Source organism: Herpailurus yagouaroundi, unplaced genomic scaffold, assembly GCF_014898765.1.
Source record: "Herpailurus yagouaroundi ecotype Mexico unplaced genomic scaffold, PumYag 162, whole genome shotgun sequence".
Taxonomy (NCBI): domain Eukaryota; kingdom Metazoa; phylum Chordata; class Mammalia; order Carnivora; family Felidae; genus Herpailurus; species Herpailurus yagouaroundi.
Genome location: NW_024412403.1, coordinates 27,944,854 through 27,970,022, shown reverse-complemented (window position 1 = coordinate 27,970,022; position 25,169 = coordinate 27,944,854). Strand labels below are relative to the sequence as shown.

The 25,169-nt window shown below is 32.3% G+C and overlaps 1 protein-coding gene across 5 annotated transcripts in view; it reads left to right on the top strand.

The window, feature by feature from the left end:
- The window catches only part of USP25 (ubiquitin specific peptidase 25), a 129,923-nt gene extending 105,886 nt beyond the window's left edge, over nucleotides 1-24,037 (top strand). For all 5 annotated transcript variants that reach the window (XM_040484157.1, XM_040484155.1, XM_040484156.1 and 2 more), the window contains 6 exons: nucleotides 6,529-6,707; nucleotides 9,095-9,173; nucleotides 12,148-12,227; nucleotides 17,663-17,786; nucleotides 21,421-21,616; nucleotides 21,957-24,037. In XM_040484157.1, the coding sequence (XP_040340091.1) occupies nucleotides 6,529-6,707; nucleotides 9,095-9,173; nucleotides 12,148-12,227; nucleotides 17,663-17,786; nucleotides 21,421-21,616; nucleotides 21,957-22,129 (831 nt within the window). In that variant the 3' untranslated portion in view covers nucleotides 22,130-24,037. The remainder of the gene's footprint in view (nucleotides 1-6,528; nucleotides 6,708-9,094; nucleotides 9,174-12,147; nucleotides 12,228-17,662; nucleotides 17,787-21,420; nucleotides 21,617-21,956) is intronic.
- The last annotated feature ends 1,132 nt before the right edge of the window (nucleotides 24,038-25,169 follow it).

Sequence of the window (25,169 nt, the reverse complement as noted above, 5' to 3'; positions counted from 1 at the left end):
TGGAATCTAAGTGATCAGCAGGACGCGCAGTGAGCCCAGGGTCCTCCTACGCCGCCATCTTCCAAGAATCCTCTCAATTTTAAATGTTACATATGTTTGCTAGTGGTAAAACCATATGATGAAATGTTTTTTACTGATAAAAAGATAATTTGGTGAATAAAACTTCTGTCTGGGTAATTGAACTTGTTAAGGTTTAACCTCTTAATTAAGAAGAGTAACCAGCTCAGTCAGTCATGGTTACTGTATCAACCACAGATCCTTCCCCATGGGAGTCTGCCCCCCTATAAACACATAATATAAGAGTTAATAGGCAGGCAGAACTGGAAGAATAAAATGAGGAAAGATGCTTACCTGGGTTCTTTTCCTTAAATGGATTTTGTTATGATTAGTTTCCACTGTTAATAGAAAATCCCCGAATATAGTGGTTTAAAGAGAGGCATTTTTGTCATGTAAAAATGAAATTCAGAGAAAGGCAGTACAAGACTGCTATGATGAGCAAATATGAAAGCCAGAAGGAAAATATTCACACAGTACTTGTTGCTTGTATGTGTATGTGTACAGTGGGTGCAGTGGGTGGGTCATATAATAATTATAATCAAGGGATTTATATACTTTTTTTTCATTTACTTTGAAAGACATTAAAATTTTTTTGCCTTTTTTTTTTTTTTTTTTGGCCTGTATCTATTTCAGTGTCCTAAAGATTTTAATGAAGTACTAACACTTCTGTATTAATGAAACTTTTTTCTTTTAAGTTACTTTATGGCTTCATAACAGTTGTTCCTCGTTGACATAATTTTATCAGTTCTTTTTATTTTTGAAATGCCTGTTATTATTACCCCTTTGTTTACTCAAAGATATAAGAATATATTTATTATCACAACATAAAACATGCCAAAAAGTACAGCTCATGAGTGTGCAGCTTAGTGAATTTCCACAGAGAGGACATGTCCAGGTAACTACCAGTCAGCCCTAGAACATTATAGTATTTCAGAAGCTACTTTTGTTTCTCATTCCTATCACCGCTACTTTCTCCCACTACCCAAAAGCAGACATTATCAGGACTTGTAACAACATAAGCAAGTGTACTTAATACACTTGGAATCTTGTAGTACAGTTCCTTTTTCGTCTGGCTGCTTTTATTTAAGAACGTGTTTGGAGCTTTAGCTATGTTACTGACTGTAGTTTATTGACCTCATGGTATCCCACTGTATGCCAGTACTGTAAGTTTTTTACATCCTGTTGATGGGCATATTCAAGATGTATTTATTATCTGCTTATATCAAGGTTTTGTCTTTAATGTATGTAGCTGGAAAAATGATGGACTGAGTTTCTGCCTTACCGGAGCTTATCTTTTACTGGGGATGCCAACACTAGTTAGAATTTTAATCAGTATGATGAGGGAGTGGTTTAACTTGGAAAACATACAATGGGAAAACAGAGCTGGTATCTAGAGGGGGCTTCTTCGAGAAGTACCTCCAAATAGTCCAAAACATAACATTTTGACTAAGGCATCTTTTTTGCACTGACTTGAAATACCATCTTTATTACGTGTTAATACGTAATAATCCACTGATGTATTTTTCTGTTTTTGAACACTACACGTATGTACATTATGGGTCATTTATAATATATTTTGATGTTTTGTAGGAAAAACACTTTGTTGTTTTTGTTTTTTCATAAATGAAAAGTTTGGCAAGTCTCTCTTTTTTTGGATGATTTTAGAATCACTTGCCACCTCTGTCCCCAAATCCTTTCAGAATTTGATTGCACTTGCATTATGTTTATGATGAATTTAGGGTGAGATGGATAAATAACTTTTTTTTACTATTTTCAGTCTTCCCAAAAAGAAACGTGGTATGCCTCTTCATTTTTAGTCTTCTGTTATGTCATTTAGTAAGGTTTTCTAATTTTACTTTAGTAATGGTCTTATACCTTTCTTGTTTATTCCTAGATGTATAAAAAATGTTTGTTTTTATGAATTGAATCACTTACCCTACTTTTTCTATCAATTTATTGGTATGATAGGTAATGGGAGAGCTAATTAATTTTGTTTATATTGTATCTAGTTACCTTATTGGACTCTTCATGTTTTTTACTAATAAATTTTTACTTGAGAGTCTTATAATTATTTCAGTATACTCTCTCCCAATAATTATCTTATTATTGGGATAATTTTCATATACTTTTTATTTCATCACTGTTTTTATTTTGCTGACCAGACTTTTCATAATATAGTTAAATACTAAAATAATGGTAGTAAGCTTCTTTGCCTGCTTTGTGATTTTAATGGAAGTGTCTCTAGTGTTTTGTTTTCAAGTATGATGTGTAATATTGGTTTTTTTATAGATTTCCCTTTACAAATTAAAGACATTTTCTTAAATTCATAGTTGAGACTTTCTTCTAAACTGGTTGGTATTGGAATTTAGAAATATTCTAATGCATCTGTTTGAGATGTGAACAGATTTTTCTGTAATTAACCCTTGGAATGTAAAGAGTTTAACATTTACCATCCCCTCTTTTTTAACCATTGTAAACACTTTTTATATATTCTTTTTATACACAGTGTAGTTTATCAAAAATGGATGAGTGTTGGCATCTGTGTTTATAGATAAATTGATCTATAGTTTTTTTAAATATTTTTTAATACTTTATATTCATATTATTCTGGTCTTGTGTAATCATTAAGGAGACTTTGCCCTTTTCTCGGGCTTTGGAGGACTTTAGATAGAGACATCATTTGGTTCTTGAAGATATGACATAACAGCACATCTCTAAAACGGTGTGAACTTGATTATTGCATACAGATCTTGGGCAACTATTTCAGTTTTTCTCCAGTTTTACTGTGTCTCTTCAAGAACTTGGTACTTTTTCTACCTTTTAAAGCAATTCTGGCCATTTCTATTTTCCTAGATGATTATCTGTTTAATCAAAAACTTGTAGTTTATTGGCATACAGCTATATGTATTATTTTTAAATAAATTTTAAAGCTTTTTTTTTGTATTTTTGATATTGTCACCTTTTTAATATCTGGTGTTGAATTTTCTCCCATACCTTGATATTTCATCCATATTTTTGGAAAGAAAAGCTTTTGACTATTTCTTATCTAATTGCCACATTACTTTATTTCTTCTATCTTACTTTAATTTCTTCCCCCAGCCCCGCCATCCCCCAGCCTCTTGAAATGTGTTTTTTCTATAGTGGTTAAGTTGGAATTTTCCTTTGACTAGTAGTCTGGCTATGTCCAATAGTTTTTGATATCTTATGATCCCAATTATTAATATAATTTTGAATCCTTTGGCCCAAGAATAATTTGAGACTATATTTTTACTTCCTAAGAGTTTAGTTTGGGAGTTGTCCTTTTTTTTTAATTTTTTTAAAATGTTTTATTTATTTTTGAGAGAGACAGAGACAGAGACAGAGACAGTGCAAGCAGGGGAGGGGCAGAGAGCTGGGGAGACACAGGATCTGAAGCAGGCTCCAGGCTCCAACTGTCAACACAGACCCAAAGGCAGGGCTCTAACCCACAAACTGTGAGATCATGACCTGAGCCGAAGCAGAATGCTCAACCGACTGAGCCACCCAGGTGCCCCGGGAGTTGTCTTTATTTTTAATTCCTATTTGTATCGCATTGTGGTGAAATACTATAGCCTATATGATTATAATCCCCTGGGATTTGAAGTAGGTTTTCTTCAGTTTTTTGGTACATTGTCAGTTTTTTAAAAAGGAGTCTATAAATATATAATTTATACACACACACACACGTATTCTCTCTCTAAAGTCATCTAACCTTATTTCACAGATAAGTGCATTAAGACTTGGAGAACTTTGTGACTTTTTTTATGTCACAATTAATAAATGGTATACCTAGCTTTTGAACCTTAGTCTAACTGATTTTCCCTTAGATCTTACTGCCTTGAGAATATATTGTATATTTGGTATCTTCTGATGTATGTATATAGTTACATCAAAATAAAGTTTATAAAAATTATACATTTAGAATAATTTATAATATGATTTAGAAAGGTAGAAAAAGTCTAGGTAGAAATTATTTCGTCTTTGGAACTGAAGATTTCAAAAGAGAGAAACTAGTCTCATTGAAGGATCATCTGTAGATAGATGGGAAACAAACAAGAAAGGACATTATACATGTAGAGAACCTAAGAAACAAGGGCATGTGTGCATCTGTGGCGAAACCAGCCTGACCTAGGTTGAGAGAAGTCTTTGTTCAAGAGTCATAGGAAATAAGACCGAATAGGTAACTTTGGACCTGATTAGTAGGACCATGTTAAAGGTCTGGTGAAAGATAATTTTAAAAATTATTTACAAAGCAGTTCCATCACCTAATGACCAGTATTAACATTTCATTTTGTATTTGTGTAGTGGTTTCATTGCAGTATCTGTGGTAATTAATTGCCTGCACAGGCAGCCAAAGTATGAAAAGGACAAACGTTAATTCTAGGGGAGTATTTCGAGGCAGTAGTGTGAATAAAATTGAACAACTCAGCAGTGTTAACTTTACTTATAATGATATGGTGAAGAACTCTGCTAAATATACTGGCATGGAACATCTGTTGAAAATTTGAAGAATTAAATATGATTGTGGTATATTTTAGACATCAGAAAACCTTTTTAGAAGGCAGTTCATAAATAAACAAAAATAATTGATAATTATAAAAAATAATTTGTGCTGGTAAAAAGTGTTTTATGTGTTTGAAAAATTACTTGTAGAAATTTAAATGTACCTTACTACGTCTTCTGGATTCAACATCTATAGATTATAACTTTGGCATTTACTTATGAAAATTGGGATAATCTTAAATAGAACATCAAGAGATAAACATAATCTTAAAATAAAAGGGGGATATATATTCCACCTCACTAATAGAAATCTCTTTGCTCTCTATGAAAAAAATACAGCCTCTATTTTGAACATATGTAAAAATATACATAACCATTTAGTATTATAACTCCTTATCTCTAAACCAACAATATTACTTTAAGAGACTCAATATACAGATTTCTTTTATTTTGGTCATACTAATTTTGACCTGAAATGTTTGAATATTCAAAAGAACTTTTAATAGTCCATGACAGTCATTGTCTGAGCACCATGATAAGAAAGAGCAGTTACTAATGGTTTTGTTTTACATTTATTCTCAAAATCAGTACAGTTTGGTTAGTAAATGAACATGTGCCCCTTTTTTCATATTGGGAAAATGCGGAGATTTTAGAGTTCTAAGTGAAGCTTCTGTGTGCTAGTTAGGTATACAGTGAAGTAAGCCTTAATAATCTTACATGTTAAAATATATTTTCATGGCTATTTTTAACCACAACAGCAAGACTTTAACATAGCTTATATAACCAAAAAAAGCACGATGTATTTTAGCCATAAAATAATAATTCTTTTTATAATGCTAAACATATAGAAAAGACTTATTATTGCCTTCCCTTTAGTGAAATATAAGAATGACTAGAATATTTCATTTAATGTTTGTCCGTTATATTTTCTCCCTTTCTGTAAAATATAGTGTAGTATCTGGATAGCCAAGAATTGCTTAAGAAAGATATGCATTAAAAAAAAACTTTTCTCATAGAATGAATTTTTTATAATATATTTTACATGTGGCCCCAAAATGTTTTACAGTTAATAGAGCTAGGTTTTAGGTAAAAGTCCAATATTAGTGAAAATTTTAAAAGTGTGATTTTTAATCATATGTGTTTCTTATATACAACAATATTTGATGTGTAACCCTACCCTTGTTTCTGTATGAGCAAATATTTTCCAAATGATTGCTCATGTGTAGAAACATGTATCAGTGTTTATTATTTCCCATTAGAATTAGTTGTAAATTCTGAGATGTTCCTATTTATAAAGAAAAAGGACGCTCAAGCATTAAGGTAATAATAGTGATAATATTCATTAATTATTACACTAATAAAATTCAGATATTTTTGAAGCAACAAGGAATTCATTCTGTGGTAACTACAATCTCAGGGCTTGCTTTTTCGTTATTTTGGGGCTCTTTAGCTAAAAGTTAATTGCAGTGGTATTATTATGCATATAAGAGCCAGCCATTTTCTTTCAGTAATGGGTATTTCAGGAAACTGTATTTCAATCCTAGAATTTGGGATATTCAAGATACACATGAAACTGATACTAGAAAGCACAGGATAAGAGATCCCTAGTATCTCAGTCTTATGATGCCTTTGAATAGACCAGACTCCAAACAGTTTTACACTAGCATTCACATAGTAAGCTTAGGTGTATTGTTCAGTTTAATAGTTCTCTGCATTAAAACAAAGAACTATTTATACAGTGAAAAGATGAGGGTGTATGTGGTCAGTTTTAGAAAATTCTTTTAAACTGTGGAATACGGGACAATATTTGTAGATGTACCATGTGCCACCTTGTTGGTAATACTTTAAAGGAAGAAAGTGTATTTGAACACAAGAACATGTAGAGCTGTAATATTGAACGATTTTAATTATCATAATTAATCAAAATTGGCATTTTGTTACATTTTCTAGGCAATTAAGTTGGAGTATTCAAGATTGGTTAAATTGGCCCAAGAAGACACCCCACCAGAAACAGATTATCGTTTACATCATGTAGTGGTCTATTTTATCCAGAACCAGGCACCAAAGAAAATCATTGAAAAAACATTGCTAGAACAATTTGGAGATAGAAATTTGAGTTTTGATGAAAGGTAATTTAAGAAAATTAAAATGTGAAATATCTAACATATTGTTAAATTGTCTTTTGAAAATTGCTTTTAGTGCAGTTTCTAAATGTTTATACATATTCAAAGAAAGACCTATTTCATAAATACAGCACAAAACTTAGACTTCCCTTAATTTTGAACAGTTGTTTTGGAATTTCTCTGGAGTTTATAGTCATAACCTTTAGAAGTTTGAGCTGAAAATAATTTATATTGTTTTAGTACATTTTACTTGTTGACCAAGATACTGAGCTAAGCAACATAAAGATGTACAGAAGAATGTAATGTAAGCACTACCCTTTGGGGACTTAATATTTTAGGGAAATAAAGAATTTCTAGTCTCTGCACTATGTATATTTTGAGTGAGATAGTTATTTATTGTGGGAAGCTGTCCTATAATTTGTAGGATATTTAGCAGTGTTCCTGACCTATACCTGCTAAATGTCGGTAACGCCTCCCTCAAGAGGTGACAGACCAAAGTGTCTCCAGATGTTGAGAGATAACCCCTTGAAGAGCAAAATTACCCGCATTTGACAATCACTAGAGAAAAGTACTTAACCGTATATGCTAATAAAATAAAATAGTTAAATGTCCTCTGACATCAAGAGAAGCCTTAAAATGGTTAAATTACAGTTCACCCTTGAACAATGTGGAGATTAGGGGCATTGACCCTCTGTGCAGTTGAAAACCTGTACATAAAGTTGTGTAACTTTTGACTCTGCTAAATTGAAACTGCTAATAACTTCCTCTTGACTGGAGGCCTTACTGATAACGTAAACAGTCGATGAACACATATTTTATATGTTCTATGTATCAGATACTGTATTCTTACAATAAGGTAAGCTAGAGAAAAGAAAATGTTATTAAAATCTTAAGAAAGAGAAAACACATTTACATTATTGTAAAAAAAATCTGTGTGTAAGTGAACCCATGAAGTTCAAACCCATGATGTTCAAGGATCAACTATAGTTTGGTTTACCCAAAAATGTTTTCTTGTGAAAATTCCTATAAACTATAATTATTGGCTGAAGTTGGAAAATTAAAATACAATCTAGTTAAAATGAATACCATTAAAAAATTTAGGCCTCAGGTAAACATCAAAGTATTAGAAGTTATTTTATTTTTATTTTTTTAAGTTTTTTTATTTATTGTGAGAGAGTATGGAAGGGAAAGAGAGTGAGGGAGAGTGAGAGGATCCCAAGCAGGCTCTGCACTGTCTGCGTAGAGCCCAACGCAGGGCTTGAATTCACAAACTGTGGTGATCATAACCTGAGCTAAAATCAAGAGTTGGATGCTTAACTGAGCCATATAGGCACCCCAGGAACTTATTTTAGAATACAGAATCGTTTATGTTATCTTGGGGTTTGTAGTCCATTTTAATTCTGAAATAAGTTATTATCCTTTCTTGAATATCTCAAAAATACTGAATTAAAAATCTATGTGGCAGAGAAGAAAATGAGGAAAACAAAGCATCTAGGACTAAATTCCTGCTTCACCATGTATCTGCTGTGAAATTTAGGATTAAGTGAAGTAATACAAGTAAATGGTTTTGAACAATATGTGATAGATAATAAAGTGCTCATTGAATGTTGACTGTTATATTTTATTTGTAGTCGTAGGAACATCATTTATTTTACATGTAACCACAAAGAGCTCAGAAATATGCCAGATTATGACCCTTATTGTTTGGGCTGTTGGGACACCATGTTCCAGTGAATATACGCTATTGAATTGGGGGCAAATATTAATGGGGTAATCACATTCACTTTCACTCTTTTGTAGTTATTTGTCCTGAGGACTGCAAATTCATCAGTTCGTTTTGATAACCTAATTTGTCTTATACTTGAAAAGTTAAGATGCATGCGATAGCTAAACATACTCTGCAGAGATTTCTTTAACAATGATTCTGATCATACATGTGCAACAATGTCTCTATTACCTCAAATGATAGGCACAGTTTAGATTCCTTTTTGCTGTTTATGAATCATGCCATTTGAAATGGGAAGATGAGATTTAATATCTCCTGAGCTTGCTTAATATATATATGTTATAAAAAAACACATTTCATTTGTTTTTACTTATACAATACGTATTAATAAAATGTAATTTAAAAGCCATTTGTAAATATAACATGTAAATTTGAGGTAGCATTATTGATGCTGTCTACTTTATATACTTTGTAACTATCCAGTCCAACATTGATCCAAAAAACATTTTCAATTAAAGTTATTTGAGAGTTGCTTCCTCCAAAAGTATTGCTTAGTGACAGTGGATTTTATTTTCACGTATGTTGGGTAGTTTAGTTTTATGTCACATGCTTTTCACTTTTTATGAATTTCACTCTTGATTTACGAATATATTTCTTTTATTTGAAGGTGTCACAACATAATGAAAGTTGCTCAAGCCAAACTTGAAATGATAAAACCTGAAGAAGTAAACTTGGAGGAATATGAGGTAATGTGCCTTTTGAGAGGTTGAACTGTAGATTGAGGAATTTCGGTAGTTCACTGACCTTTCTTTCATTCCCTCACCACTGAGCACATTTCATTATTGGACAGTGTTGTACATGTGAGAGAACATGCATGAGTGCTCATATCGTGCTTGTGGTAATTTTTGTACACAAAATTCTTTGTGTTAACTTTGGCTTTAAAATTAATACTGTTTTTTTTTTAGTTTACCAATTCAAACACCCAGTATTTCTTTAGACTTTTAAACTTAACTTTATACATTGCCTTTTTAAATTTACAAATCTAGTAAGTTTTTAAATTAATTTACTTTTGAGAGAGAGAGACTGTGTGTGTATATGAGTATGAGCAGGGGAGGAGCAGAAAGAGAGAGAGAGAGAAAGAGAAAATACCAAGCAGGCTCATAAGGGCTCGATCTCACGAGCCATGATATCATGACCTGAGCTGAAATCAAGAGTAGGACGCTTAACTGACAGAGCCACCCAGGCACCCCTATCTAGTAAATTTTAAGTTGATTTCACGAGTGCCTTTGATTAATTTTGGTCACATTTACAAACTTAATGACTTCACGTTCTCTTAAACAATTATTGTAATTCACCACATTAACATATAGGAGGAAGGATATAGAAAAATAATCATTTTTGAAAAAAATCCTGAGCTAACCTGAAATACAACTATGATAATCTACTAAAGAGTGTCTCAAAAAAAACAACAAAACTGCATAGCAAAAATCATGTGGAACTATGGACATTGAAAGCTTTCCTTTTGTGATCAGGAAAAAGACAGGGATGTCAGCAACCACTACTGCTATTCAGAATTGTACTGGAAATTCACATGGGCAGCAAGGCAACAAACATAAGCAAAAAGTAAAAGATTTTAAAAGAAGAAACAAAGTTATCATTATTTGCAGATTTTACACCTAGAAAATAAAAAATCTACAGATAAATTTATTAGAACTAATAAAACAGTTTTCCAACAGGCAGAACTTATGTCACATACCAATTTCATTCTTTTATCCCAGCAACAGATAATCGGAAAATGAAATTTTAAGAAAATGACACCATTTACAATAGCATCCAGAACTATAGAGTAACTAGAAGTAAATTTAACAAGAGATGTGCATGACTTTAGGAGACATTAAAGAAGACCTAAATAAATGGATATACATACTATGGAAAACTTAGTATTGTAAAGATGTCATTTTTTCCCCAGAGTAGTTTATTGATTCATTGCAGTCCCTGTCAAACTTTTAGCAGATTGTTTGATGGAGCTTGATAAGCTGATTCAAAATTTTTATGAAATGTGGACATCTCAGTCTAGCCCAGACATTCTTGAAGAACGTAGGATGGCTCATTCTACTAGAAATCAAGAGGTAGCATTCTTAACCGTTATGCTTTATAATAGTAATAGCATAAGGGTAGGTAACTTACAACAAGATAGCAGAAGAGAAAATCTAAGAACATGCTCATAATATATGCCAGAGATGACAAACAAGTGGGTTGGTTACTCACTCTACCCTGTCCCCAAGATTCAAGTTACATGAAACTTGATTTTTAATTATGATTTGCCTCTGCACTCCATCCCCAGGGTTGCAACATTAGATTCACTTTAACATATTTTTGTTCTGAAAACTTCTCATATTTCTAACTGCAGAGCCATTAAATCTTACAGGTATTTATAGGACATGGTTTTAGATTCTGTGTATCCCATATATCTTTATCCTGCTCTGAGTCATGAGTCAGCCAGCCTTGGCCCACAGACTAAATCCAGCCTACCACCAGCTTTTATAAATACAGTTTTATTGGAACACAACTACAACTATTTGTTTATGTATTATACACAAGTGTTTTTACACTACAATCACAGAGTTGAATAGTGACAACAGAGACTACATGGCCTGCAAAGCCTAAAGCACTTACCGTCTAGGTCTTTACAGAAGAAATTTACTCACAACTCCTCAGAGAGTTCTAATGACAGTAGAGTGGCAATTTAAATACTTTCCCAGAAAAGCTAACTTCACACTTGTAGGACAAATTTTATCTTTATGTGTTATTAAGGCCTACTAATACTGTAAGATTATGCCTCAAAAAATTAAAATTAAAAATTAATTTATATTCAAGGAGAATATAGTTGGTCAACTGGTCTGTATGTTTCTTACTTTCATTTGCTTATGTAATATGTATATAAGAGCTTTAATACTTTTATTATCAGTATCTTTGTTTAAATCCTATATTGAATTTGGTTATGGTTTTCCTTGAAAAATTTTTTTTAAATAAGTTATAGAAAAATCCTGATTTGTTGTCTTGAGTTAGAGGGTGTCAGTTCTAAATTGTTTAGTCCTATTATATGCCCGGTAATTGGTTTTTTTGGAGGAAGAGACAGCTGAAATGTGACATGCTTGTATATTTTTCACCATACCTCAGATGAATAAACTACTCAGCTACCACATTTAAAATAAAATTTAACCTAAATTTGGCAAAAATAAAAGGTTAAATAAATGCATTATACTGTTTTTCTTTTAGTTTCTTAATATTCTTCATCAAATAATAGTCTTCAGTGTTGATTCTGTTAGAGTAGTAACTTCATTTACCTCCTACATCCAATTGTGATGTACATCTGTAATAATATCTTAATAATAATATGCCTTTAGACAGAACAGTTCTTGAAAGAGAGAAAACCTGGTTGATTATCTTGCCTTTGCATTTCTGTTATCTTTTAGTGAATCATTGTTATTTCATTCTTCGTTAATGTCTAGTAATTTTTACATTTATTATTATACTAATAAAGTGGTCTTGTGTATCAGAAACTAAAGTTTTGATTTAGGTCTTATTTATCTTAATTTTGATTTCTTTGCTTCTATTACTTTGAATAGTTGTCAGAATCACACATTGCCTTATGAACAGTTTTCATTGTAGTTTTAATATCTTACTTTGTATATTTTTAATATTTTCTTTCACCTACAGGAGTGGCATCAGGATTATAGGAAGTTCAGGGAAACAACCATGTATCTCATAATTGGGCTAGAAAATTTTCAAAGAGAAAGGTAAGGCAGAATGATCAAATATGAAAAGCTTAATTTTTGCATTTAATTCTATTCAGATATGACCTTATCTTTAGAAAAGGTTTTATTCACTGTACGTATTTTTAATAAACTTTTAATTTTAGAAGTTTTATCTTTATAGAGAAATTGTATAGTTGGTACTGGAAGTTTCCATATACCCCACATACTTTCCATTTTCAATTAAATCTGTAAGGTTGGCATTAGTGCCTTTGTTTTTATTAGCTCTCACATTCTACAATTGAAGTTTAGGATGGAATAGGATTAGATTAAAGTCTAGAAGTTTGCTAGCGACCAAACAAGCTGGTAGCCCAACACACAGAATTCTTTGTATACCATAATATCTGCCTTTAGTCTCCAGCCTTTTTCATATTCTTTCTGAGTCTAATCTTGACTTCAGAGCAGAGACAGTGTTTCCAATATGTCTCTTTGTCCAAAGTTTCATTACTATAAAAACTATAGCTATAGAAAATTGATCAGCTGTCTTCTAAGTATTATGACTACAAACACATTTTAGATCATTTTTCATTTAAGGTACAGATGGTTTTAAAGGAGTTTCTACTTCTTAAACTATAATATTATTTTTTTATTTTAATTGTTATTAAGAACAAAGGATAAATATTGATTTATTTACTTATACACTGATTTGCATTTACTTATTCACATTTTTCTTAACTCATATCCTTTAATATTAATGTACTTGAGTAGTTATTTTTTTTAGAACAACTATATATATATATATATTTAAACATGGTAATTTATTTTATGTGATTGTTTAAATACATTGCTTAAAAATGTTCAAAAGGCATTTTAAAAAACATATTTAAAAAATAGATATTTCTAACTTATTGGTGAATCACTGAAAGTAAGCAAGTCGCCACACATTTTTAAACCATTCCTGAAACTATTACCTTACAAAACACGGATATTCACTGTGTAATATAACACACTGCTTAGTAGTAAGATTAGCTTCCTTCTAATGTATACTTACAGGGATTATTAATTTGTAGGGTCCAGCAAAGTTATTTAAACTGAGCTGATAGAAACTTAAAAACTAGAACGGTAAAAGGAGTTGAAATCGAGCACTATTCACCTATGAAACTAGTTGTAGAGTTAGTTTGTCTAGAAAGCATTTGTAAAATGTCTTAATCTAACCTGTATTAAAATTTCTATTTCAACTCCAATATATAAACATAAGTTATATTTTTAAATCAGTAGAGGTTATGTTTAGCATAAAATAAACCACAAGTTGTCCCCCAGATTTCTTAAGCATGTTTGTGTTGGGCCTGCAATACATTAGATAAATGAGACAAATGAGTTTTCTTGCTTTGTTTTTGAGAAAAGGGGGTAGAGGGAATGGAATCCACATAACTTTATTTCATTTAATAATTGTGTATCTATGGGGCGCCTGGGTGGCGCAGTCAGTTAAGTGTCCGACTTCAGCCAGGTCATGATCTCGCGGTCCATGAGTTCGAGCCCCGCGTCAGGCTCTGGGCTGATGGCTCAGAGCCTGGAGCCTGTTTCCGATTCTGTGTCTCCCTCTCTCTCTGCCCCTCCCCCGTTCATGCTCTGTCTCTCTCTGTCCCAAAAATAAATAAACGTTGAAAAAAAAAATTTAAAAAATAATTGTGTATCTAAAATTAATTTACAACTGTAGACTTTCAAGTAGAACAAGTATACTGAGAACCAGTAGGCATTATTTGTAGATTTTTTTTTTACTTCCAATCTCATAGCGAAGTCTAAAGTCAATAGGTAAAAAATTATTAAAAAGTTAAATTCTAATCACTAATTACACCCAAATTAACCTTGAAAAGGCAGTATTAAGAGTAGTTAAAAAATGGAAATTAGTTACAAAGGAAATAAAGGGCAACAAATACAAAGAAGAAATTGTCAAAGACAGAATACTCTAATGAACTTAAAATTTAAACGAATAATAGACTTGATCTAATCAATAACATGAAACATTTTTTTCAAGCCTCAGTCTGGTAATAATACGGTTTGATAGGCTCAAGGAAGTGAAAAATTAATACTCAGGAAACACTATATGAAAATAACCAACTATCAAATTTAATGCTCAAATGCAATTACTGTATTTCAAAAAATATTAAAAACTAGCTAGTCATTTATTTTGAATCTTTTTACAGTAGCAAAAGTTCCTCTGAAATTTAAGATATTTGAAAACAAATAATTGAACTCTGGGACAAAAATCTTCTTTGTATCACCTATGAACTTCCTACTTGAAAATCTAAGTATACTGTTACTGAAAAACATAAAGACAACAAAAGTCTCTGTTTTGAGACCACACTAGAATCATTTATCCAAATGACAAAGCTCTTAATTTAAAAGAAAGTGCTATATTTTCAATACTCTGTAATAATGTATTCAATTAAAAGGGTTATTGAATTCCTTCTTTTCTTTCTTTCTTTTCTTTCCTGGTTTTATATAACGTACAGGAAACTCTCACTGCGATATTGATGCAATTTTGTTTTTAAATGACAGCACAGACTATTACTTCTAGAGCTGTGCTGTCTATCCAGCCTGGTTGCTACCAGACACATGAGACAGTTTAAATTTAATTAATTTTCCAACTAAAAATTCAGCGTCTAAGTCATACTAGCCACATTTTGAATGTTCAGTAGCCAACTACCTGTGGCTAGTGGCTACCCTGTCAGCCAGCAGAGACACGACACTGCTGTCTTTGTGGAAAATGCTGGTGGCCCTTGCTGCCCTGTTTGGTAGACGGTGAGCACTGCCATCACTTTTCCACTTAGCAAAGTTTAAAAGTTGCACAGAATTAAAAAGCACTGTTAATACTTGGACACAAGTCATCCTGTAATTTATAAGGTAATTCACTTTGGTCACTGAAATAGAGAACTATTTTCATAAGTAGCTCCATTTTATGAGTTATTTTATTTCGGCCACAGTTATATTTCTTTAATAGGAATATTCAAGTTCACTTTAAGAGAGCTGAGATTAGTATTTCTAAGATAAATAGTAATGTGATCTTATAAGTGGACAGAGTAAGATCAAGAAGGCATTTCCATTTTATAGATAAACTAGGCTCCACAGTAATTGCATCCACAGATGCAGTAACTTTTTCAAGGCCACACGATTAACTAGGGAGAAAAAAATTGAAATAGAGATCTGTATTCTTATAAAATTTAATGAAATCAGGTGAGTATTCTTTGGTAAGAACTAAAAGAAGAAGCTGTCGCTTTTTTGCTCTCTGCATTAACTTCTTATATTAGCTTCTCTTGGTATGTTCAAAGTATGTTCAAATTTCATAATTTGCTTATTCTCAAATATATGCTTATTCTCAAATACATGCTTATTCAGAAAGTGAATATTCTGGTGTAGCAAATGTTTATTAAATTGGAAAGGTCAACTAGAAAATTAGTTAATGGTGACAAATAATATTTATGGAATATTACAAGAAGAAATGTTAATTTTACACTTTAAATATAGTAGTTACCACAGCTAGTCGGTTAGAAAATATTGTCAAAAGGTTCTGTCCAACTTTTTTTTTTTAAATAAAAACACAAAACTTGAAAACCTTGAATGAATACTGATTGATAGGCCATTGTCAAGTCTGTGAATAGTGAAGTGAAATCATGTTTTTAGGAACCACAATTTTATAATAGTACAAGTGAGGATCAAAAGAGTCTACAGGGTACATGGTCTTATTTTACTTTAAAATAAGAATGTGGTACCTGGACTGCTGAGTCTTACTGTGATTTATTTGAAGATATGTTTGTAAGCACTTTAAAGGTTGATAAAATATGGAAATTGTATACTTCAGTAGAAAATTGGAACAGGGCCACAGTTTCAGAGCTATTCTTAGAGAGGTGACTCAGGTCTTGAAGGCCAGATATGAATGTCATTCAGTGAGACTTTTTAATAGGAAACTTAATAGCTATAAAAGAGAAGGCAGATGTGCCAGCAGACTAATTTAGTGGTGTAAAACAGTATTTAATGTTATTATCACTCCCTTCTTTTCTTCTTTCATAAATAAAACAAAAACATTTACCTGAGGTTATGTTTATATTTTTTCAAAATAAAATCCCGTATTCTTAAGTTTTCTCAAAAACAAGTTCCTGGGAGAAGCCTTTTCAAAAAAGTATATGAAATAACTTATTTTTTATGAAATAGTTTCAGGTGTGTCATATGAGAGGCCATTAATGTGTACATTAGTTTCCAATTCTACATTTGTATTCAGAGTACAGAATTGATTTATATTTAAGCACATAAAATTAAATAATAAAAACTTAATGTAACCTAGAGTTTTAAAAGTGTTTCTTTATAATATTTCGCCTTTTAGAATGTTACATTTTTCTAATTAATCTATAAGAAAGTATGTTATAACTGGAAAAACTGGCACAAAGGAGACATATTAGTATCGTTCATATTTCAGTTATACAAATATATAGCTATATTTATTTCTTACCCCATATTGAGAGAGGATAACGGTTTTAGAGGTAAATAGAATCCTCAAACATTTTTACCTTCCTCCCTTTCTAAAACCTAGTTTGACTTATGTTAATGTAACATTATTAATATTACTTGTTAAACTTTCTATAAAAGACCGACCCGCCAGCTGTTATGTTCCTACACTCTTCTTTGTGTGTGTATTCCACCAGAATGTCCAGCTGTAGAAGCATTTTTTTTTTTCCATTTCTACTTCCCCATTTCCTTTGGATATTCTCCCCTCTACCAATTATGTTATTCTCCATGATGAGAACCATGGGTGCACATGGAAAAATACCTGAATAGTCACTGAATGAAACACACGATGTTTGTGATAAAGAAACAAAGTAATCTGACCCTTTCTTCAAACAAAAATGACATTATGTTGTTAAAAAAGTAGATTCTTGCCTTCCCTTTCAGTCTAAATGGAAGACATCAGGGAATCAGGAGAGAGGAACTACCTGAATTCAATAATTACAGGCTTTTTCCTCCCAGTCTTTTCTTAATTCCTAGCTCCATTAAAATTTTTTTTTCAATGTTTATTTTTAAGAGAGAAAGAGAGAGTATGAGTAGGGGAGGGGCAGAGAGATGGACACACAGAATCTGAAGCAGGCTCCAGGCTCTGAGCTGTCAGCACAGAACCCAATGCAGGACTCGAACTCAGGAACTGTGAAATCATGACCTGAGCCGAAGTCAGACGCTTAACTGACTGAGTCACCCAGGTGCCTCTAGCCTAGCTCCATTTTTTTGTTTTTGTTTTTGTTTTTTTACTTTATGACATAACTATCTCCTGGTCTCAGATGTGGCTGTTGCTAAAACAGCTTTTAGATGATACATTTATTGTAATGTTCTGGCTAATCAAAATTTAAATGTATACTTAAGAATTTTTTAATTGTAGTTGACTTTTTTTTCTTACAAAGATGAAATAGTGCCTTATGTTTCTTTTAATTTTTAAGTTATATAGATTCCTTGCTGTTCCTTATCTGCGCTTATCAGAATAACAAAGAACTCTTGTCCAAAGGCCGATACAGAGGACATGATGAAGAATTGATATCACATTATAGAAGAGAGTGTTTACTAGTAAGTTGAATGTACTTAGGAGGTCATGTTTACGTTATTGTTTTGTCTTACACTGAGCAGATTTTACAGACTCCTATAGAAGTGATTGACTATAAACTCTGATGAGGAAAGTATCATGATGATGACATCATCATGATGTAATCTGGGTATAATCGCTTAAGATGCAGGAATGCACTCAATTCTTTAATATCTTTTCTCTTTATTGGTCCTAAATATTGCAGGTGGTAACCAGAAATGTTGTTAATATAGGATCAAAATAATTAATTTTATATTTTGGTTTCTTCATTATTCTATTCCCTTTTTTGGTGAGAGAAGGGGGGGACTGCACAGGCCTTGAGCAATTATTCTTCCAGAAAAATAATAGATTTTTCTGAGTTTTTTAAAATACAGTAGTAGATTTGGTGTACATAGTGTTAAATGATTCATTGTAATACAGTATCCTTTTTTTCCCACCTAGTCATTGATAGTTTTTTTTCCTCAAATATTTTCACTATGTGCAGAAATATTACTGTTGTTATATAAACTTTAAAAAAGTCTTTTTAGCAGTTTTGTAGCACCAAATTAGTTTCTAAATGTCTGGAGTACTTTGTTAATATTTCTCAAGTCAGCTAACCTTGATGTATAAGATCAGAAATTCCATATTTATACATTTTTCTGATTAAATTTAATTCTTTTTTTTTTATTTTTTTTAACATTTATTTATTTTTGAGACAGAGACAGAGCATGAATGGGGGAGGGTCAGAGAGAGAGAGGGAGACACAGAATCTGAAACAGGCTCCAGGCTCCAAGCTGTCAGCACAGAGCCCGACGTGGGGCTTGAACTCACGAACCACGAGATCGTGACCTGAGCCAAAGTCGGACGCTTAACCGACTGAGCCACCTAAATTTCATTCTTAGTTAACTATTAGCATCATTCTGTTATATACTGTGAACACCTAAGCTGCAATTTTTTTTTCCTGTACAAGGAGAAATATATATGTATATATACACACAAAGATATTCAAGGGTATATGATTTTTCAACCTATGTAAGTTACATGATTTAAGTATACTTTAAAAAACTTTAAGTGGTATGCTGATAAAATGTTTTCTTGCAGTAGAACTACATAAGCTACTTGTAATCTTAATATGTCTTTAGAATTTTCAAATGAGAATATTAGATGATGATGATCTTACTATTTTTCTCTCAGCTGCTTTTATTGCATTGAGTATATTTTAGAACTTGAATTGTTAGTGATTAGCATCCATTGAGAATAGTTCTTAATTTGGCCAGTTTCAAAGGTTTTTAATCATTCCCCAAGAAGGAAGACCTGAATTGTGTATATTTTAGATTTAAAAAATGCAGAATTGTATATATTTATATATTTAATGAACTAAAGCAATTTTTAATGTAAAAATTGAAGGCTTGGGATATGGCAATATTTTGGTAAAGCTATTTTAAATATAAATGTAGCCAAAACGTGATGGTTATTTTAAAACATGAAAAAAAAAGGTAGAATGTTTCACCCCATATTTTGATACTAAACCATTCACACCTAGTTTGGTGTTTCATAGGGATTTAAATGACACTGCATGAGGGTTATTTTAGTGTCCCTTTCAGGGTTTTTCATACTGAGTATTTGCCGAGTGTCATGTTTGAGGGATACAGAGACAGTTAAGACCTGTTTATTTGCCATCTCCCAAGAACTCAGTCTGTACCATAAATGATTTTTATATTCCAGATTAAGTGTCTTTATGAGAAATATGCAAAATAATATGCTTGTAGTTGTCAAGGAGAACCTTAAGGGATACGTTGAACACTGATCTGGATCTTGATGGACAAATAGGATTTTTATGCCTTGTAGAGAAGGCAGAAAAATGTTCCAGCCAAAGGGACACCATATGGAAAGACCTGGAAAGTATACAACAGAAAATGAAGATAGATCCACTGGGGCTAGATTCTGAGGAGCAGGGTTAGGTGCAAGTGATGAAGCTAACAATACTTGTTGATGTCAGCCTATGTTGAAGCTTATGCAGCATTCTCATGTGCCTTTGTAAGTTTGAGTAGGTTTGGCTTGGTCACATTTGTTGTCAGAAAATAAATCTGGCTGTAAGTAGTATACTAGATGGTGGACTGGAAAGGAGTAGAGATGGAAGTCTTCCCTAGAGAGGGAAGAAGGAGAGAGCCTCAACTAAGACAGAAGTGCAGTGGGTATGAAGAAGAGGGCATAAAAGATGGTGGAAGAAGTGAAATCAAGGGACCTGGTAACTATTAGATGAGTAGAAAGAAGGAAATAGGGTTGTCAAAACTGCTTGACTTTACAGTTTTGTGTTTGGCTTTGGGGAATCTAAGATGACGAATAAGTTTGGCTTTGGGTGTACTATGTTTATGTTGTTTTCAGATAACATTAATTTCAGAATGGTAGTAACTATTACAAGTTTGAATGCATATTGTAAAAATTATGCTAGATACTTAAAGGCTTCTCTTGTTTAATCCTCTCAACCACTGTCTAAAAAAGGTGATATTTCATTTTGCATATGAAGAAACTGAAGCTAAGAGATTGCTTATTTACTCAAGCCACTGCTTAGTGGCTGAGTTAGACTACTAACATAAGCCTCTCTACAAAATCAAGATATAAATTACACAAGAATGATAAAATATAAACATGAGAAATAATATAATTTTTATTTTGTAATTCAGCTTAACTGTGAATATTTCAAAATCGTATCTATCATGCTCTAAATGTTAAGATTTCACCTAAACCCTTAAATACTATAACTTTTACTATACCTATAATACCTTATCTGTTTCTTAAGTCTATATTTCTTACCTCATGAATTTCTGTCTTCTGCTATCAAGGGTCAGCACAACTGGCCTGTGCTCTAGCCTGTCACTTGTTTTTGTAAATAAAGTTTTATTGAAACATAGTCATACCTTCTCATTGGCATATTATGTATGGCTGTCTTTGTGTAACAATGGCAGAATTTAGTAGTTACAACAGAAACTGTATCGCTGTCAGAGCCTAAAATATTTCCCATCTTCTCCTTTACAGAAGTTTGCTAATCTCTGTACCAAATTGTAAACTCTGTGAGAATTTTCTGTATTAATCAGTTGGGTTCCCCTGAATCTAGAATAGTTTCTGGCATATCTCATGTACTCAGTAAGAATTTTTTGAAGGAATAATGAACTAATTGATTACCTTTAAATTTTAGATTCAAGAAATAAAACAGTATTTATTCAATTGGCATTTATGGAGAAGATGATAAAGTGTTTTTCAAAAATAATATGGCGTCTGAATTTTTTTTTTTTTTTAATTACTTTGATGGCACACCAAATTTTAGAATTGGGGAAATTTCACCTCTGGAGAATTAAAATATGGTCCCTGTAGTGATAATCAGAAAATTATAAGGTGAACATGAACTTTAAAAACATGACAACAGTATTTTCCCCACTTCTTTTTGTTCTTGTTTCTGTTATTCTCGTATGCACAGCTTTTTCTAAGAGACTTCACGCTAGAACAGATAGAGATTGTTTTTCTTGATTGCCATTTGTTCTAATACTGTTTGTGAACATACTTTTTCTGTTGTCTTCAGTATTAACACAGGATTTTTATTTAGTTAAAAACAAAACTTTTTCTTTTTCTCAATGCATTAAGAAATTAAATGAACAAGCTGCAGAACTATTTGAATCTGGAGAGGATCGAGAAGTAAACAATGGTTTGATTATTATGAATGAGTTTATTGTCCCATTTTTGCCCTTGTTATTGGTGGATGAAATGGAAGAGAAAGATATTCTTGCTGTGGAAGACATGAGAAATCGATGGTGTTCCTATCTTGGACAAGAAATGGAATGTAAGTTTAAACAATGCTAGTGGACACTTCAGCTGGGATTAACTGTGGTTGGAATTAGATGTTATTTATTCTTGTCATTTTTTATATTATTTTTACATTCATGTAAAAATATTATATTACATTATAGTATTTTTACATTCATGTCATTCCCTTTTTTTTCTATTTACAAACCAAGTGCACACTGCCTTGCCATTTATATTTTACCTCTTTCCCCCAAATGGTAATACATATTTTGAAATGAAACATTAGTTGAACACACTCTAAGTTAATAAATTATGTTGAAGATGATGATTTCTTTCCCTCTCTGTCTTTAGCTATATCTAATTGTTTGTATTTACAGCAAACCTCCAAGAGAAGCTGACGGATTTTCTGCCAAAACTGCTTGATTGTTCTACTGAGATTAAAGGTTTCCATGAACCACCGAAGTTACCGTCATATTCCACACATGAACTCTGCGAGCGGTTTGCCCGAATCATGTTATCCCTCAGTCGAACTCCTGCTGATGGAAGATAAACTGCACACACTTTCCCTGAACACACTGTATAAACTTTTTTTAGTTCTTAACCCTTGCCTTCCTGTCACAGGGTTTGCTTGTTGCTGCTATAGTTTTTAACTTTTTTTTATTTTAATAACTGCAGAAGACAGACAGACCATAGAGACTTTAGCCAGACTGCAAACAATAAAGCTGAGAATCGCATGGCGCTCAGACTTTGTTTTAACCAGAACTGATGTACAATTACAAATCTGATTGGTTTCATTATGGCAAAGCCATACTTTTGCCACCTTTCTGTTACAGTATTACTTTGCTTTTATCTTTTCTTTATCTACAGCTTTCCATTCAGTCTGGATCCTTCCATGACTACAACCATTTAAGTGTTCAGCACTGTGTACGATACATAATACTTGGTAGCTTGTAAATGAAATTGAAGAATAAAGTTTTATTTATGGCTACCTATGTGTTTGTAAGCAGGTATATTGTATATTAGTGTATCATTTTAATTATATAAAAATGAATTTTGTCTGGGGATTGTTTAAGATTAGGTGGATAGATGAACAGATTAATACAAACTTTTAATTTGTCTCTGTAGCACATTGGAAGTTTACTAAGTATTGACACTTAAATATATCTATATTTTTGACTAAGTTGTTAAAACTTAGTATGGCACCTAAACCTGTTTTGAATTAACATCAGGTTTTCACTGAAGTGAACGGCTGATACTTAAGTCAACCACACTGAAACTTTTAACTTTTCCTTAGATTAACCTTTTATTTTTTTATGTATTTACAAATAATATAGCAAGGTGATTATTTCAAGAGATACCAGAAAAAAAGTACTTGAATAAGGGCTATTTAAATAGTGAAACTTATAAGAAATCTGTATATGTGTATACACACACACACACACACACACACACACACATTCTTCATAATGGAGGACAATGTTTTGCATTATATAATCATTCTATTTTTGTAACTTGTATACCACTTTAATTGAAAATGTTCTCTACTAATCAATGCTGTGAAATGAAGTTGATATTGTTGAACTATCTTACCTGCTTTTATTTTCCTCCTTTTCAAAAAGAAAAAGCTGTAGAACATTTTGTAGATGGAACTGCTGTTTAAGATTAATGAAGTAATATTGTGAATGGAAATCGATGCTTTAAAGGTAATCATGTTACCAATAACCTATTTTTGAATTTATAAAAATTTCTTTATAAATGATACTTTGTTAGCATAGTAAAATATATCATTATGCTATGTGTATGTTTGTTATAGCGTCGCCAAAACTAGAACTCTTTATAAGTGCCTCTGATAAAAGATCCCAGATAGAGGAAGAAGAAAATATTAAGTTACTGTATAATGTTCCTTATCAAGATATCAATGCACTACTAAGGTATTAATGACAAGGAATTGATACCATTTCTGTTTTAAGGTTAGATTTTGCCTGTTGTAGCTATCAAAACGTGTTTTGGTTTAGATTTTCAATTCTCCACTGAGCAGAATTGGTATTCTACATTAGTTTTCAAGTCCTGTCCAAAGTTTAAAAACTCCGTATGTATCATCAAAGCATTTGTAAACTGTCTTCAGTATTTTATAATATTCTGCCATAATGGTAAAATTGTTTGTGTTTATGTGTATAATTGACCACTGAGACACAAAGTGCTCAAACACCATACGGAAATTACTCCCTTCACAAGGCACATCCAGGGAATCATATGTGGCTCTTGTGCTGAAGGTAAGTATTATTTTTGTATTTACTTTCTACTTAAAAGCCAGTTTATTCATTCTTGGTAGTGAATCTGAAGTGCTCTTTTAAAAATGACCTTTTTCAAGACCTGGGGAAACAACTTGTTTTTATATCAATAAGTTTCAGTCTAGTCTAATCTAGAACCAGGGCACTAAATGAAACTATCAGTAACATTTTATGCACCTTCAGTTGATGCTGTTTAATTTCCATTTACTTATGACCCCTTGTTTGTTAGAAGCTTGTGAGTATTTCCTGCACTTGCAATTTCAAGGAAGTAACTAAAGATTTCATTTTCTTAGTTTTATATTAATTGAGACTAAGGTGGACTTTTTCCTCCTATACCTAATTCTCCAGAGTTCAGTGTCTTTGTCATCCCCAAAAAGTGTAGTCACACAGGTGCTTGGAGGCAGTGAGTAGGGATCCCCTGTGTAATCATTTTTTTTAATTTATTTTACATCATTAACAAGATCAAATATCATTTGTTATACCCATGATAACTTCATCCAGAGTATGTAAATTAGTCTCAGGGCTGCCATAATAAAGCAGTACAAACTTGGTGGGTAGTTTATAAAACAAATCTATTTTCTCACTGTTCTGGAGTCTAGAAATGTAAGATCAATGTGTAGGCACGTTTAGTTTCTCTAGAGGCTTCTCTCTTTGGCTTACAGACAGCCTTCTTGCTGTGTCCTTACGTGGCCTTTGCTCTATGCACATACACATCTTTGGTGTCTCTTCCTCTTATAAGGACACCAGTCCTACTGGATGAGGGTGTCATCCTTACAACCTCATCGACCTCATTCAGTCTTCTTTAAAAGTCTTATCTCCAAATACAGTTGCATTGAGGGTAGCGGGTCCAACATATGATTTTGGAGGTTGGTGACACGATTCGGTCCACAGAATATGATGGCCCAGTTTATATATACCCCCTTTCCAGACGCAGAAGTATGATTGTTAGCCTCTTCCCTTTAACCTCAAGATTATGATGCAAATATCTATGGCCCTGCTGTTAGATCTACTTAGTGTTTTCTTTTACTTTCACCATATCCTAAAAACTATTTTGAAGTTATAAGAAACCAAGTTAAGAATTGCTCACAATGCATTCGTCTATTCAGTTCAGTGTGTTTTCATTGAACAAATCTTTGTTGAAAGAATGCAATACTCCTTGTTGATTTGCCCTTTATTATGTGGGGTTTTATTCATCATTTTCACCTAAATTTATACCATGGATCTGGTTTCTGTTTTGCTAGTGTTTTATTCTTACCTACTCGACTTCCCTTTTCCATCCCCCATTCCACCCCCAGCCTG